The sequence below is a fragment of the Microcaecilia unicolor genome, chromosome 8 (assembly GCF_901765095.1).
Source record: "Microcaecilia unicolor chromosome 8, aMicUni1.1, whole genome shotgun sequence".
In the NCBI taxonomy this organism is placed as follows: Eukaryota; Metazoa; Chordata; class Amphibia; order Gymnophiona; family Siphonopidae; genus Microcaecilia; species Microcaecilia unicolor.
In genome coordinates, this window is record NC_044038.1 from 246,760,690 (window position 1) to 246,777,910 (window position 17,221).

The 17,221-nt window shown below is 40.9% G+C and overlaps 1 protein-coding gene across 2 annotated transcripts in view; it reads right to left on the reverse strand.

Annotated features, from left to right (window-relative positions):
- Positions 1–17,221, reverse strand: part of LOC115476565 (fer-1-like protein 4) — a 147,279-nt gene that overhangs the window by 41,844 nt on the left and 88,214 nt on the right. For both annotated transcript variants that reach the window (XM_030212993.1, XM_030212992.1), the window contains exons 29-32: positions 15,197–15,365; positions 13,354–13,457; positions 9,353–9,484; positions 2,990–3,038 (exon numbers count right to left, since the gene is read on the reverse strand). In XM_030212993.1, coding sequence (XP_030068853.1) covers positions 2,990–3,038; positions 9,353–9,484; positions 13,354–13,457; positions 15,197–15,365 — 454 coding nt within the window. The remainder of the gene's footprint in view (positions 1–2,989; positions 3,039–9,352; positions 9,485–13,353; positions 13,458–15,196; positions 15,366–17,221) is intronic.

Sequence of the window (17,221 nt, forward strand, 5' to 3'; positions counted from 1 at the left end):
CTAGTAGGTGTTGTATGAAAATTTATATATGGCATTCTTCGCTAAAATATAGCAGCCACCACTAAATGCATAAATCCCCTATCTGTGGATTTTCAGGGGCACTATACTGATAAGGGGCAGATCTAGAAGTGGGGTCCTCCGTTTGACACATCGAGGATGCATGTTGGGCACCCAGATTTTGTAGTACAATAGTAGCATAATCTGCTATTGACACGGTACATAGAAACATGACAGAAGATATTGGCCAAATGGTTCATCCAGTCTGTCCATCTTCAGCATCCTTTCCCTAAGAGATCCCATGTGCCTGTCCCACACGTCCTTAAATTCAGACACAGTCCTTGTCTCCACCACGGAGGTATTTAAATATCTGTATCATACCCCCTCTCTCCCAGAGTATATATATTGAGGTCTATAAGTCTGTCCCCAGTTAAACACTGGTCTGGAAAGGCCAATATCGCTCAATTTTTCAAGCAGTAACTCATGATCAACTGCATCAAAGGCAACTGAGACGTCAGATTGCAGTAATATAGTTACCCTGCTTAAGGAGAGCTCTGATTTTACTTACGAAATCAAAACAAGCAATAAAGTCTCAGTGCTATGGGCCTGTCTGAAACCGAGCTGAGTAGGAAGTAAAAATATAGACATTCAAATATTTAGAAAACTGTTTGCTAACATAAGATTAACCTGGTGAAAAGGCTCCAGGCTCCGCCCTTTCTGCCTCGCCTCGCCTCACCTCAAGCGTGGAACAAACTCCCTGAGCACATACGCCAAGCCCCCTCCCTGCCCATCTTCAAATCACTGCTCAAAGCCCACCTCTTCAATGTCGCCTTTGGCACCTAACCACCACACCTATACTCAGAAATCTAGACTACACCAACTTGACATTTTGTCCTTTAGATTGTAAGCTCACCTGAGCAGGGAAACGTCCTTCTTTGTTAAATTGTACAGCGCTGCGTAACCCTAGTAGCGCTCTAGAAATGTTAAGTAGTAGTAGTAGTATTACATATAGCAGTGATTTAACCAGAGCTGAGATTGTGATGTCATAATGCCTCATTCCACCAATGCCTAAGAGCCAACCTCATCAGTGATGTCACAATGGCTCGACTGTCCTATACTTGGCCCACTTCCCCCCTTAGTGTGAAGAGTTTCAGTCTCTGGTATCCAGAGCTGAGATTGTGATGTCATAATGCCTCATTCCACCAATGCCTAAGAGCCAACCTCATCAGTGATGTCACAATGGCTCGACTGTCCTATACTTGGCCCACTTCCCCCCTTAGTGTGAAGAGTTTCAGTCTCTGGTATCCAGAGCTGAGATTGTGATGTCATAATGCCTCATTCCACCAATGCCTAAGAGCCAACCTCATCAGTGATGTCACAATGGCTTGATTGTCCTATATTTGTCTCACTCTTATCTATTAGATTGTAAGCTCACCTGAGCAGGGAAACGTCCTTCTTTGTTAAATTGTACAGCGCTGCGTAACCCTAGTAGCGCTCTAGAAATGTTAAGTAGTAGTAGTAGTTTTGCTCGCAACAGGGCGAGAACTATCAGGAGCTGTCAAATCTAAGCCAGAGCTTTTGGAATAGGAGTTAACAGGCAAAGCCCCCCTTTTCCAGCAAGTCAGGAATCCTATTTGTTATCCAACACACTAAAGGTGACTGAATAGAAGAAAATAAGTAAGAGGGACGTGCGTCCAAATGCAATGGGAGCAGGTACCTATTTAAATAAAAAAACCAACCTCATTAGCAGAAACAGGTGAAAATCCAGTATCGCTCCAAACATCCATTGTTTTGTTCCTAAATTCCACTAAGTTAATCGTTATCCACTAAGGCATTTGGAAACCTCCTTCCCCAATTTTTAAATAATTTTTTATGTTATTCAGTATTAACTAGTGGTGAAATATTTGTTTATGTGGGAAATGCTTTTGAAGCTGACATAATTCTAGATCAGACTAGGTGTTTTTGGTGATATTATTCATCTGACACCTACACATATTTGGATGTTGATGATCTCTGCTTTTATATAAAATAGGTGTATTTTTTTAAAATTTTGTAACTGCCTAGTCAAAGTTCCAAATACCGGCAACAAGAGACAATTGTATTAGAAACTTGTATTTTTCACTGTTTGAAGATGACTTGATCTATGAGGCAATGGCAGATTTGTCCAGATTCAGAGGGATGTAGGGTAGATGATCCAGTCTAAGCTCGAGTGAGGCAGTCGAGACCCCAGATTGTGGAATACTCTGCCCTTAAAGTCTATCAAGGTGGGTGTCTCCATTTAGGCCCCCCAGTGCCATCCTGGGAAGCATCTATCACCTGGACACCCGGATTCCATTACAGAACTCTAGCAGAACCCAGCATCAACAGTTACACCAGACTTAGAACTGGCACAACAGAGAACCCCTAAATGTCAGCAAATACTATTGAAACTGGAGGCATGTTCTTACACACAACCACACCACACAGTTTATAGTTTATTCAAACTTGCTATACCACCTGAGCTAACGTGCAGATCTAGGCAGTTTTATACAACTAAAATATAATTACAAAGTAGGAAAAACGCTACAATAAAAGACTAAAACAAACATAAATAAATGAAAAAAATAAGTAATAATAATTTTTAAAAAACTACAATAAAAGACAAACATTTACAACCTCCCTCTCTGACTCGAATATACACAAAGAGGAAAAGGGAGAGACCAGACACATGTCCATCTCCCCCTTTTCCTCTTTGTGTGGTTGCGTATTTCTATCTCCCCCTTTCTCTCTTGCACAAAAGGAAAAGGGGGCACACACCTATATGTTCTCCCTCACCCACAAATGCCTTCTCACACACGATCAAGCATGTAAACATCTCAATGTTCAGCCAAAGGTTTTGCAATTAGCAGCCTAGGAAATTTAAAAGCAAATGTTCATTTGGTTAACTCCCAGAATTAACTGGATTAATGCTTTAGAATATCAGCCCCAACGTGTCCACACTAGGAATCCTCACCTGTCTCATTTGGCTCTTCATTTTCACCATCATCATCATCTGCATTGTACTGAAAATAAAATATTCTTTATTTAAAAAGTAGAAGCAGTAAGTGTATCACTGTTTTATCTGATTTGCACAGTAACCCAGCAAATGACCGCAGATAAAGACCTTATGGTCCATGCTGCCTGCTGACCAAGGTGGCCAGAGTTGTACCTGCCATTCCATACAGCTTACACTCTTTGTGCCCTGTTTAAAGTGTCAAGGTCATTTAAGTTTCGCTGTGATACCCTCCTCTTTCTGTACAGGGATCATCTGTGTTTATGCCTTTTAAATTTTTGCACTGTTTTTTACTCTTCCACCTCACTGCTGGAAGTGCATTCCATGCATTGACCACCCTCTCTGTGAAAAAGTATTTCCTGACGTTACTCTGAAGCAGTGGCGATCCTAGCCTGCATGACACCCGGGGCAGATCGCCGATGTGCCCCCCCCCCCCGGCGAAATGACACCTCCCCCCCCCCCGGTGAAATGACACCCCCCCGGGTGCACGCCGCTGGGGGGGGGGGGGTGCCACGGCGCGCACCTGTCAGCTGAGTTCGCTAACTTCGCTGCAGCTCCCTCTGCCCCGGAACAGGAAGTAACCTGTTCCGGAGCAGAGGGAGCTGCAGGGAAGTTAGCGAACTCAGCTGACAGGCGCGCGCCATGGCACCCCCCAGCGGCGTGCACAAACATCTGTCATATTTAGCCATTTTTTCCCAGCTGTATTTCGGTTCTTGCTTTCTTTTGTATTTCGGGAATGATACCTCTTTTGGCTGTATTTTTTCAGCCACTTGTTCGGAAAGCCATTTTGGTTTCTTTTTCACTTCTATTTACTTTCCTTACATAAAGAGCTGCTGCCATTATTGTAGCTCCTTTAAATTTGGGTCCCTGTGTTTCCAATTATTTTTGCCAGTCTATTATAGAACACGCATAGCACCGTGCATACAATTAAAATTGAGGTGCAGCCATTTACAGCAATGAAAAGCTGGTGTAAAAGCCCACATCTAACTTTAGGCACAAAACAGGTAATTCTATAACACTGTGCTTAAATTTTAGGAACGCCCATGCTCCACTCATACTCCTACCATTGTCACACCCCCTTTTCAGATCCATGCGGTAAAATTTACATGGACTACTTTATAGAATACACTTAGCCAGTAATGTGCGTAAAGTGAAATTTGTACCAGTAATTGCTTGTTAACATCCAATTATCAGCACTGATTAGCTTGTTAATTAATTGAGTTGTGTGTGCAAATCCGAATATACCCAGATTTGTGTGCATAAGTCTAGTTGCAATATATAGAATTTTGGGGTCAATGTGTAACTGAGGGTTGGGGTGTTGATTCCGATGTGTATTTTTTAAATCAGTGTTGTCCTTCTAGTTATACTTGGGAAATCAAGGGAAGAGTAGGGTATAGAGGGGGAGGGTTTCTGTTTATTCATAGAACTAAAATACATTTTCATCAAGTTGAATTGCCGACTGACTTTACATTATTATCTCATCTGCTACTGTTACTTTCCTCCCAAATTGCTGATTGATCATTGTTCCTTATTGATGTTGTTTTGGAGAAATTTGTTGTATTAGGTGATTTGTAATATGCACGTGAATGAGGTACTAATGCAATCTCCTTGTGTGGAGTTTCTAACTGTTATGGAAACACTTGGGTTCAAACAAGATTTAACTCAAGCTACTCATGTTGGTGGAAACATTCTTGATTTTAATGTTTGCTAGAGATGATGATCTATTTAATTTGTTTTTTGTACCCCGCATTATCCAAAACTTGTGGTTCAATGTGGCTTACATCGTAACAGTAAATATTATAACAATAAACATTATGCAATATAACATTATAACAATAAACAGTAAAACCATAGAACCGGGTGAAGCTTAACACTTAGACATGGGTTAAGCATTGTAGCATTAGTTGACATTGGAGAAGATATGGGCAATTTTGTGTCAAGAATGGCTAGTGGGACAGGTTAAAGTAGAAAGTTTAGGACTGTGGGTAGGGCCTGGTGAGCTCCCATCCTGATGAGTGTTTGCAGCATACAATAGAAGATTTGTTTGATGTGACTTGGCATTATGGTTTACTGGAGAAGGAAGTACCCGGCTACATTTAAAGCTTTTCGGGATGGCTGTTGGGTATGTTATATCTTGCCAGATGTTACTGAATGCACCAGAGCCACTGTGATTTACTTTATTTTATTGACTGAGACTGTGTGTTTGGAGCAACGACTAACTAGGAGAGTTTTATTACTGCTGTTTTTATGAACATTTTTCTTGGACTGATCGTGTGGGTTTGATGTTTTCACTACAGTTAATGTTTTACTGTATGTCTCATAGCTCTTCTCTTTACTGTTCAGTCTTTTAAAATTCCTGGCTCCAAGAATGTGATCACTTCGTTTTAATGATTGGAATAAAATATTTGATGCTTGGGATTTTTCCCTTTCTGCTGCATTGGATCAAATTGCTCCTGTGTGTTTTTTTTAATCAGAGGAGACATGGAGGCATATTTTCAAAGCACTTAGCCTTCCAAAGTTCCATAGAAACCTATGGAACTTTGGAAGGCTAAGTGCTTTGAAAATATGCCTCTTAATGTAGTTCCATGCTTGAATTCAGAATTGAAATAAAAGAAAAGGCTATTTAACATAAATATGTAAATTGCAGTCTGATGAAATGTTGACTGTTTTATGGGAGCAATTGGCTGTTTATTAGACAGATGCTGATTCTTCTAGATCTGATTACTTTTCCACGAAAATTGGTAGCTCCTTAATTCATCCATTCAAGTTGTTCAATGGTAAGTCTTTAACTCAAAAATCGGGGGGAAACTCACTATCACGATCTGCAAATGCTTGTATGAGAAAGATATTCACTGTTTCGTCTTGATTTAGGCATCCAAGTGGGGATAAAACAGAAGTAAGGTGTCTAACTGCATTTAGTCACTCAGTTACAGAATAGCGCATGTGGGCGGGGCATGGGTGGGTCACTCATAGGCATCAAACTTATAGAATACTGTAAGTGGTGATGTACACCTGCTTTTACATTGTGTAATTGTTGGCACCCAAATGGGGCCAAGTTTGGCTCACTTCTATGAAAGAATCTGGGCACCCAGATGCCATTATAAATATATCTTGGTGCCGTTTATAGAATTGCCCCCAATGTCGTCCCTAACTGTTAGGTTATGTTATGTTCAGTGCTTATGTACTGCCGTATCCCTGACGAAGCAGGTTCAGGGCAGGTAACAATCAAACAACTAAATACAGCATCAAAACCCAAAACAGAAGCATACAATATTGACTGCACAAAATTATAAAAAATGGGATTTTCTGAATTAACATTTCTGCATCATTTCAGTGAAAGGTAACTAAAGGATTTATCATGAACAGAGCTTAAACATAATTCTAGCCTTGACAGGCAACCAGTGAAGTTCTATCAACAAAGGAGAAACATGAACAGACTAGATTTCTTACATATCAACTTGGCAGCAGTATTTTGAATTAACTGTAATCTAGACATCAATTTTGTTGAAATTCCCAGATAAAAGAGAGTTACAATAATAACTGAACAAGTATTCTAAAATGATCTTGAAGAAAATAAGATTGAACAAGCCGGAACTACAGGATTGACTTGCAGTTCCAAACTCAGAGAAGCATCAAGTAATACCCTAAATACTCTAGATATCTTATCCACTGTCAGAGATCTTCCATCTTTAATAGGAATAGATACCTGATTAGAACCAAACCACAACAGCTTAGTCTTATCAGTGTTGAGCTTGAAATGGTGGTAAACTGACCATTTTCTAATCTCAATCGCATTAATAATAGCAGCAAAAGAAGCTGCCAAGTTACTACTAACAAAAATTAAAAGAAAAATATAATCCGCATAAGAATAAGTTGTTTCTCCCAATTCTAGAGTAACCAAACCTAATGAACCTGTATAAATATTATATAAAAGAGAAGAAATGGGTGATCCCTGATGGATACCACATGGGGGGGGGGGGGGGGGGGTCCAAAAAGAAGAGGGAAGACCATCTTTGAGAACCTGATATTGCCTGTTTCTTAAGAACCCATTAAACCAATAAACATAAAGGAATCCTGTTCAGAAGGAATAGATCCTCAGGAGCTTAGCCGAGATTGGGTGGCAGAGCTGGTGGTGGGAGGCGGGACTGGTGGTTGGGAGGCGGGGCTAGTGCTGGGCAGACTTATACGGTCTGTGCCAGAGCCGTTGGTGGAAGGCAGGACTGGTGGTTGGGAGGCGGGGCTAGTGCTGGGCAGACTTTTATACAGTCTGTGCCAGAGCCAGCTGGTGGGAGGTGGGGCTAGTGGTTGGGAGGCGGGGATAGTGCGGGGCAGACTTATACGGTCTGTGTCCTGAAGAGGACAACTACAAATAAAAAGTAGCACATAAGAGTTTATCTTGTTGGGCAGACTGGATGGACCGTAAAGGTCTTTTTCTGCCGTCATCTACTATGTTACTATGTTACTAAAACAGTACCTGTAATTCCAACAAAACATCACGATCTACTGTATCAAATAGCAGCAACATTACCTTAATATTTTCTTAGCTTCCGATGTTAATATAACCAAATATCTCTGTACTGTGAAAACTTCTGAAACCATGTTGAGAAGGTCGAAGTACATTGAAACGTAATAAGATAATCTAATAACTGAGTACCAACTAAAATTTCCACCAATTTAGTTAAAAAAGGGATATTAGCTATCGGTCTAAAACTAGCTGTTTAAAGATAAATCAAGCCCTTCAGCTTTAGGGACAGGGGTCAAAACAATCTCTGTTTCTTCTCTAATAAAGGTTCTTGTTGTAGGTTCTACTACAAATGTCCCTGTAATTAGTTATCCATCAATGCACCACAGAGGAGGAGGAAGAAAACACTGGCCTGTCATCTTGGTATTCATCCAAAGTATCCGAAGCAAATGGTCCTGCCTTAGACCTATACCCACATCTCTGACTCCTCTCTCCATTGAACATCAGAAGAGAAAAACCGTTGATCCATAGAAGTGGCTCCATCCTTAAAGTACTTCTATGCTCAATGTCCACCTGTAGTCAATATCTAGTCGCTAACTAGAATTGAGCTGAGACTCTTTGTTGTATGTCCACCTCAGAGCACTATATAAATATTTATGAGTATTAGTAGTATATAATAAGTGGTTTTAGAGGCTGATTAGTTGACCCTAATCTTTTTTTTCTTACTCCACTTAATTATTTTTAATCTGTATTTTCAACTCCAGTCTTTTTGCTCTATTCAATTCACTCTCTCTTTTACTAGCGTCCACAGATCTGAGGCCAGCAGCTCCCGGAAGTTTCATACCCAAGAAAAAGTAAAATTGACTAGTTAGACTTTCAGTTTTGCTTTTTCTGACACATGTGGCTTTCTTGCTGGAATCTGAATACTGTCCTAAATATTTATTTCAAGTTTCAGGTGACAGTGTGGCTTCATAGTAAGAGATGTGTATATGCTGGAGACTTGGCTTTTAATCCCACCACCATCTGTTGGCAGGCTGCTGAATTTACCTGTGGTTGGACTTCTGGTTTATTCTGGGCAGTATCTGTGTGAAAAAACACTGTTTTTAAGCCTGTAAAATGTATTGGATATTTCCCTGTTTTAATTATGTCTGAAGTGTATTTCTCCTTTTTGGCCAGCAGATGGCGCATATTTATGCTTAAAGCTGTTATAGAGAACTGAGTGTTCTTTTTCTTTAGCACAAGCTTGAAGCAAGCAGCAGTATATGTTTAAAATGTGTTGACTGGGCTCTGATTGGCCTGTAGTTTGAAATTACCCAGTAGTACTGACTATTGCTTCAGGCTTAGCCTGGAAGAAGAAAGAGACCAATCTCTTTGCTAATGCTCTGTGAACAATTATACATCCCAAGTACTGTTTAGACAGTATGCAAATGTTTTAGTTAGTTTTCTAATTGTTCCATATTCAGTTACCTGTTATTGTTTGCCAATTGCACATTTTTGTCCACTGTTCCAAGTTCTGAGAATAAATACAATTGTTTGTTTGTTCTGTTTGTCTGGGCTGATAAAGAATCCTGGTGGTTTGTGTGTTGGGTCTGTGAGTGCTTTCTGGGAACTGTGGGGCCACTGGGAGTGTGGCCCTAGTAACCTAGAAATCACTGAGGATAATCTGGAAGCGGGAGACTCTCCCAGAGGCGGTTGTGACCCAGTCGGTGGGAGGAGGGTTGCAGTGTAGAGCACATGCGGCAGGTGCAGGCACACCTGAGCTGTCCTGGGCATAGACCCTCTAAGTGGCCATGGGGCAACCCCAGGCGGGTGGCTAGGCATTTTGTGACAACCTGAATCACCATTAATATTGCTCTTCTCACCTGGCTGTTCAGTTCCTTTAAGGATTCGTAGTACTTTGACCACCAATCCAGCTCTTCCTTTTCGGGTTTCTCTTCTTCATACTCTTCTTCCTTTTTCATTAGTTTATTAATTGGGATTTTTTTCAGAGGAGCCTATCAGAATAACCAGGAGGATTGGTGTTAGAAAGCCAAGCTGAAGCATTGCAGCAGGTAGAAATTCTTTCTAGATATTAGGCAATACAAGCAGAATTCTTGACTGCAGTTATGGAGATCCACTGCCCCTTGACATCTGAATTGACACTCGCAGGAACAGCTCCTAAGTGATGGTAAACAATGACACCTACAAACCAGCTATTAACAGAACAGGCTCTATACAGATGCATTCTGGGCACCTAAAAGTAGACATCCCTCTTACAGAACTGTCCTCATACCCCCCCCCCCCCCTTATTCTATAATTCTTGCACCGAGTGTGCATGTAATGTTATAGAATACTAATGCATGCATAAGAGCGAGTTGGGCCATAAGTGGTGTTTCATAATGTCAGTTCATAACTTCTTTAGGGTCCTTTTTCTAAGGTAACACTGATGATCAGCATGTGCTAAATGCCATACAGTACATAGGAATATAAGGGGCTGCATGGCTTTTAGTGAATGCTAATCAGTAGTGCCCCTTAGTGCGTAAATACATGCAGGTGGGGCATGGGCAGATCCAACATGTATGCACGCACATTTCAGAAGATCAGGTGCTCACAAGTGCCTGTTACTGACATGGTATAAGAGCCAACATGTGCGTGCATGAATACCAATTTTACACTCGCATTCTACAACAACTGCGGGAATCCAGGTTCTGTTATGCCATCAGGACTACGTTCTACAACTGCTGCCGAGAAATGTAAGTTCTGACCGCTATTCTATAAAGGATCCGCTAACTTTAAAATTAGTGGAGGAGTGGCCTAGTGGTTAGGGTGGTGGACCTTGGTCCTGAGGAACTGAGTTCAATTCCCGGCACAGGCAGCTCCTTGTGACTCTGGGCAAGTCACTTAACTCTCCATTGCCTGCCGCATTGAGCCTGCCATGAGTGGGAAAAAGTGTGGGGTACAAATGTAACAAAAAAAAAAAAACTTTAGGCATAGACATGTCATAGATGATGGCAGATAAGGACCTGTACGGTCTGTCCAGCACTGGCCTTGTTCTTAAAATCTTTGAAATTGTTGGCAAAACTTTTAGAACAAGGTGAGTGTAGGGCAGAGTTCTACAGTCTGTGTCCTAAAAATTGAAGGATAAATCAAGATCAGGATGTTTTCCTCAGAAATATTTCCTCAATTATTACTTTAAAAGGAGTGAAGTCTGTGAAAACTGGGATTACTTTAATCAGTGGGATTTGAATTAGAGACTTAAGTATATGTATTGTTAAATAACTTCTGGTTTTTAAAAGAGAAAGAATGTAATCAGATGTATTATTTCTAACTAATATCGGACAATAAGTATGTTTTCAATGAAATGATTTGACTATACACCGTATTGGCCTTGAAGAAGCCAACCAGATGATCAATGTGGAATAATGAATTAGACGAGTAATATCTGGGGATAATCAGGTTAATAGCACTTTTTTTTTCTGTTTATTGTTTAATTGATCTTGCCTTGTTTCACTCTCCCTATTTAGTGGTCTAAGGAAGAGAATAGAATTACCTGACTGAAATAATTCCTACATATTACTTTCTCTGTATTTCCAGCAAGTTGTTTTATCGCTTGTAAAAATTTAAATGATTATAAATAAAATTTTTTTTTTAAAAAGATCAGGAATACACATGAAGTATCACATACCATATGTAATGAGTTTGTCTTGTTGGGCAGACTGGATGGGCCGTACAGACATAAATATTGATTCATAAGTTAGGTGCCAATCGAGTGTATATTCTGGGAATACCCCTGGAATGCTCCCCCCCCCCCCCCCCGAAATAATTATGTTTCTACCTCCTTGCAGTTGTAGGAGTTCTGTGCGCAGCGTTAGAATATGATGTGTGTGTAACTCCCACTTAAGGCCAATAATTGTTAGTTTATTAATGAATTAAGTTGCAGACACGTAGATTGGCAGTGCTCGCTGATTTGCAGACGTTACTTTAGCTGCAATATATAGAATCTGAGGGTTAGTGCCCTGCATCTTGCACCTAACCTTTGGCGTCCCCTTAATGTTCACATATGGAGGGTAATATTATAACAGAGCCTGGATGCACATCTTCTGTGCCTTGAAATAAGTCTTCCCCTATTCAAATCAACAACGCATTGATTGAGTAATGGGACCAACAGATACAATCCCAATATTCAGCCGGTGGCAGGCAGTGCAGTTAGCTGCCGCCACTGGTTCTGACCCAATATTCAATGTCGAGTTGTATCTGGCAACCGGCATTGAATGTCCGGTTTCAGGTTTGGTCATGGCAACTTGACTGGCTAAGCGAATATTGAGTGCTAGTCGGTTACATTAATAGTGGATAAAGACAAGCCTGCTATTGAAGTGGCCTATCTTAACTGCTCAACTTAGCCGGTTTGGCGCTGAATATTTGCAATTAGCCGGCTAAGTCGCACAACATAGCCAGTTAGTGTCTAGCCACTAAGTGCTAATATTCAGCGGAGATAACCGGTTATCTTGCGTTGAATATTACTACATAGCTGGCTAAGCACTATTTAACCAGCCGGGAGTCGTTCCAATATCTCGTCAGATACTTTCACCACTGCAGTTCATTAGTCCAGTTTTATAATTCATGTGTTATATGTGACTTCAGTATACAAATATCCAATTTTCAAATGCTTTAACAGATGTGAAACCCTGTTTTGCACAGCACGTTGATGGGGGAATTGGACTATTTAGGCTGAGACCGTCACGATTCTCTTGGTATTTGATGAGACGTTTTGCTGAATGTGGAGTTTTTTGTAAAATATGCAGAGCAGGAGAATGAATTCAGACAAAAAGACTTGAAAAAAGAGCAGCATTGAGCAGCAGCTTCCATGTAAAGATGCCAGAAGACCTCCATATAGGGGCACTTGAGTGGCTGAGGGGCTTCTTTTCCTTTATAAAAGAATTATCAACCTATCAAAAGGAGTTTACTTGTACAAACATATACAGAGATGGTATGCAGGTGTCCCTCTGGATTGATAAATCCTGTTAACAAAATGAACCTCAAACCTCCTAGCAGGGAATCATACAAAGTTATTGCTAAACCCCTGCTTAAAATAGGAGTAGAGTACTATCATGGGTTCTATTTAAGAGAGTCAAGAGAGAAAAAATCCCAACGTAAAAACTCATAAAACATGAGAAAACCGATGGGATAAAAAACTCAATCCCTCTCTCAAAAATTCTATATCAATCTTACAAATGGACACCTATCATCTAACCATCCTGAAAAACTGACAAAAGCCAGTAAAGGACTGTCTAAAGAATAGCATAACCCAAGGTACTAGATCAGCCGAACAGCCGAAGTTCCAGCCTCCCTTTTCTTACTTGACAAATAGTAACAGTCAGAAATAGGAAATGTATAAAGAGTCAAAATCTCTTTAAAGTATTTTCACAACAAAAAATCAGTGGCCAACAAATGTGTAGGGAAAATGTAAGAGTCACAAATTATTTGCTCTGCTAGAATTTGTTATAATTTAAATTTTAAAGAATTCTTTATAGCAGAAACTGAGGAAGGGATAACACAAACCATTCAAAACATGCTCCTTTGAAATTTCTGCATCCTGGTGATCTCCACATGTAAATAGCAGCTTTCTGAAATCACTAATCTGAGGAGACACATGGATATGGTTTTTTTTTAATTTTTTTAAAGACCTTCTAATTCTCCCTGGACAATTCGGAGTGAAGGTTTCCATCCACCCTGTGCTTATGAAGTGACACCTGGATTTCTGGTTTGAAACAGTAGAAGAATGCGATGTCCTCCCCCCCCCCCCCCCCCCCCCCAAATTCCCATGGACTTCATTTTTCTATAAATAGAAGCTGAAGGTGCTTTAGTAGTGAATCTCGATACTCACTGCCACCACGCTAAAAGGATTGCGGTTGCTCTCGGCTCCATATTCTGAAGTCTCAATGGTTATCGTTGCCTGTGAAGGACCTGGTCTTGGAGGCATTTTTTGTGCTAAAACAAAAATAATTGAGCTGTTAAATTATCCTGGTTTTGTGCCCTTTTCATTACCATTTCTCTAACATTGGTTGTGATGTTATGTATAGACTTGAAAATGAAATCTACGTTCATTACTTTCTTCCCTACCTAATTACACTGGGACGTTCTCCCTTACTGAAAAGACTGGAACAATTAATACAAATTATATTGCAATAATTTTCAGCCAGCGCAGTCATTGTCTTAACTTAAATGCCAGCTATGGTGGTTGACTTGCTTCATGGTGTTGGATATATGGATTATGTGGTGACCATTCTGGCATTAATTTTTTAGTTTAGGCCGGTGCTCTAGCCAGTCAGTTTTGGATGAACCTGAGCCCAAAGTAAGTGTGCCTAAAATTTTCCCTCTGTCTCTTCCCCCCCCCCCCCCCCCCCCACACATCCACAGTATCTTCTCTCTTCCATTTCTCACCCTGCCCATGAACTGGCATCTCTCTCTCCTGCCCTCCCCTTCTCAACAGGCAGGAAGAGATGCCAGATTGCTGGCAAGCTCTCCCCCCCCCCCCCTTTTAAACTTCTCTTCCCTTTTAGAGGTCGCTGGCAGTGAGCAATGATTCACATGTGCTGTTCGTGCTGCCGTTTTGAAGATGACATCAGGAGCGTGTGATTTGGGGGTTCCCAAGGGGGGGCCTGGATAAGCGGTTAGGGGGTGTTAGTAGACACCAGGAAATTTTAACATTTGGGGTGGGTTGATGAGGGTGGGGGCCCATTAGAATACCAGGGATTTTTCTGTGTTGCTGTTAATGGGGGGGGGGGGGGGGGGGGGGGGTAAGACACCCGACATCATTGTCCCTTTGCACAGATGAGAATGAGAACAAATCTTTCCTTTTCCATGGATGGGAACCCTGATTTCTGATGGCTTTTATCAACGCTCAGTGGAGAGTGACTAAGACACTTTTTGATGTACATACATCTTCAATGTCCAGTGTGGCTCCTAGAGCCATGGAGACTAATGCTTTTGATGCCAAAGTCGATGGACTGGTCTTACTGGCCAAGCACAACACAGAAAAACAGTTCTCCACAGCGCAAAGCCCACAAACACAGTAGAGAAGGTAAAGATAATAAATTAAGGGTGTCTGCAATCCATTACTACACTTCAATATGGCTCGACATGGGCCGTGTTTTGGCTATGATGCCTGCATCAATTGTCTGGAGGTGTAAAACGGCCTATGTCAAGTCGCTTAGCTTTGCAGGTACCGGCCAGCACTGAATATTGGCTGGCACCTGCATAGCTTGTTGGGTAGTGGTCAATACTGTTGGATGCATTCCCCTCCCTTCCACTTCCCCGACATGGTCTGACCCCCCCTCCAAATCCTCAGCCTGAGACAAGACCCCCCCTCCCCAGGGCCTACCTATGTCCCTGATGGTCCAGTGGGGTATCCCAGGCAGGAGTGATCCCCACTCGCTCTGGCCCTTAGTGGCTCCCTTGGCTACAATAGCTGCCTCGAGCTCTAGCAATCGACATAGAATCTGTGGGTCTAACTTAGATGGCGACTGTTGACATCTAAAACACTCTGAATACTGACTGTTGTTTTTAATCATTCCCTGTAATAAATGAAACTCCCTCTCTGTCTTGAATAGATTGTAAGTTCTGGGAAGCAGTGACTGTGTATTACATGTTTGTATACCGCACAGAGTATGTCTAGTAGCGCTATCGCAAAGATAAGAAGCAGTAATAGTAGTAACTAGCACACTCACGTTTTTGGTTGCTTTCTGGCTCTTCTGTCATCTCTTCCATTTCTTTTGGGGAGAATTTCATGAGATGTGACACAACATTGGTCCCCACAAGCACCATACGTCCAAAGGCACGTTTCTCCACCACGAAGATGCTGAGAGGAGGGTGCAAGTACACCTGCTCTGGCAGCTCCTGAAATACCACAAAACATTCTGAAAGCGGCTAGGACTCTTCAGCTTGGAGAAGAGATAACTGAGGAGAGATATGATAGACATCTACAAAATACTGAGTGGACCACTTAATCGCTTGTTTACTCTTTCCAAAAATACTAGGGGCCAATGAAACTATTAAGTAGTAAGTTTAAAACAAATTAGAGAAAATATTTCTTCACTCAATGTATAATGAAACTCTGGAATTTGTTACCAGAGAATGTGGTAAAAGCAGTTAGCTTAGCAGGGTTTAAAAAAGGTTTGGATAATTTCCTAAAAGAAAAGTCCATAAGCCAGTTTGAAGATGGACTTGAGAAAATCCACTAATTATTTCTGGGATAAGCAGCATAAAATCTGTTTTACTATTCTAGGATCTTGCCAGGTACTTGTGACCTGGATTGGCCCTGTTGGAAACAGGATAGTGGCCTTTGGTCTGTCACATAAGTACATAAGTATTGCCATACTGGAACAGACTAATGGTCCATCAAGCCCAGCATCCTGTTTCCAACAGTGGCCAATCCAGGTCAAGATCCCCAAAAAGTACAAAACATTTTATACTGCTTATCCCAGAAATAAGCAGTGGATTTTCTCAATATGGCAACGCTTATGTTCTTAACCAATCAAACCAACCTCCCATTATCCTGCATAGGAAGGGCCATCCCACACAGGGAAGTGGTTTCTCAACTCTCCCACTGTGCAGAGCGGGCAAGGGAGAATTTGCTTTCTCTTTGTTTTCCTTGCAAATTAAGAGGAGCAATACTCAGAAGGATGACCATTGCTCTATCTGTTTAGACAGGACCACTGAATGTTTAAGATGGATAACATGCATTGAACTTAGGCTGCTGTTTGTGTGGTTTCCCTAAACAGATGCATTCATATGACAGTGGCTGAATATCACCACTATCTGGATAAAATTTTAGTTCCACCCTCGCAAAGCACCAATATCTCTTAATCTTTTATATGGAAATTTTTGACCAGACATTATTATTATTATTATTTGTTGCATTTGTATCCCACATTTTCCCACCTATTTGCAGGCTCAATGTGGCTTACATTGTTCCATCATGGCAATCGCTGTTTCCGGATTGAGAGATACATTAGGTTGTCTGACCAAAATTTATGCATATCTGGTTCTGCATAATAATAATAGTGATATAGCACTGAAGCAGTAATCAGCCACATAAATACTGAATATTATAACAGTTGCACAAAATTGTATAGTTAGTTTGATGAAATGAGACTCAAGACCATCAAGTAAAACATTCTTTAAAAGTATGATTTTTTTTTGTTTATGATGTTTCTACCTTTTAAAGGTTTTCTCCCTGATTCAGGGTAAAATGGTAGTTGTGTTAGTCCACCTTTAAAGGTATTAAATAGTAATAAAACAAAGCAAAAAAGAAGATCAGATGATACTTTTTTTTTATTGGACTAACGGTACATATTTGCTTAAATTTTGAAGGCAATAACCTTCCTCTTTGGGTCAGAAATGCACAAAACATGACAAATATCAGAATATTTCAATGACAGTGTCATAGGAAAGGTAAGGGTGGGGTAGGGGGTTAGAAACAGGGAGAGATGGACAGATGACAAAGCAGTGTAACATCATGGGTTATAATGTGATAGGAAACCCAGATCTTTAAGCCCTGACTGGTGGCTGTCAACATATATTATCATTTTAACTTCAAAGGTCTTATATTCCTGGATTGTTTTAAAATTTCATTTTAGTATTCTGACCATAAAGTCATTGAAAAAATGCTCTTGTCTTGAAAAGTGCTCTCCCACAGAGGTGTAATTCTGGCAGAAATGGGTCTACTACTACTACTTAACATTTCTAGAGCG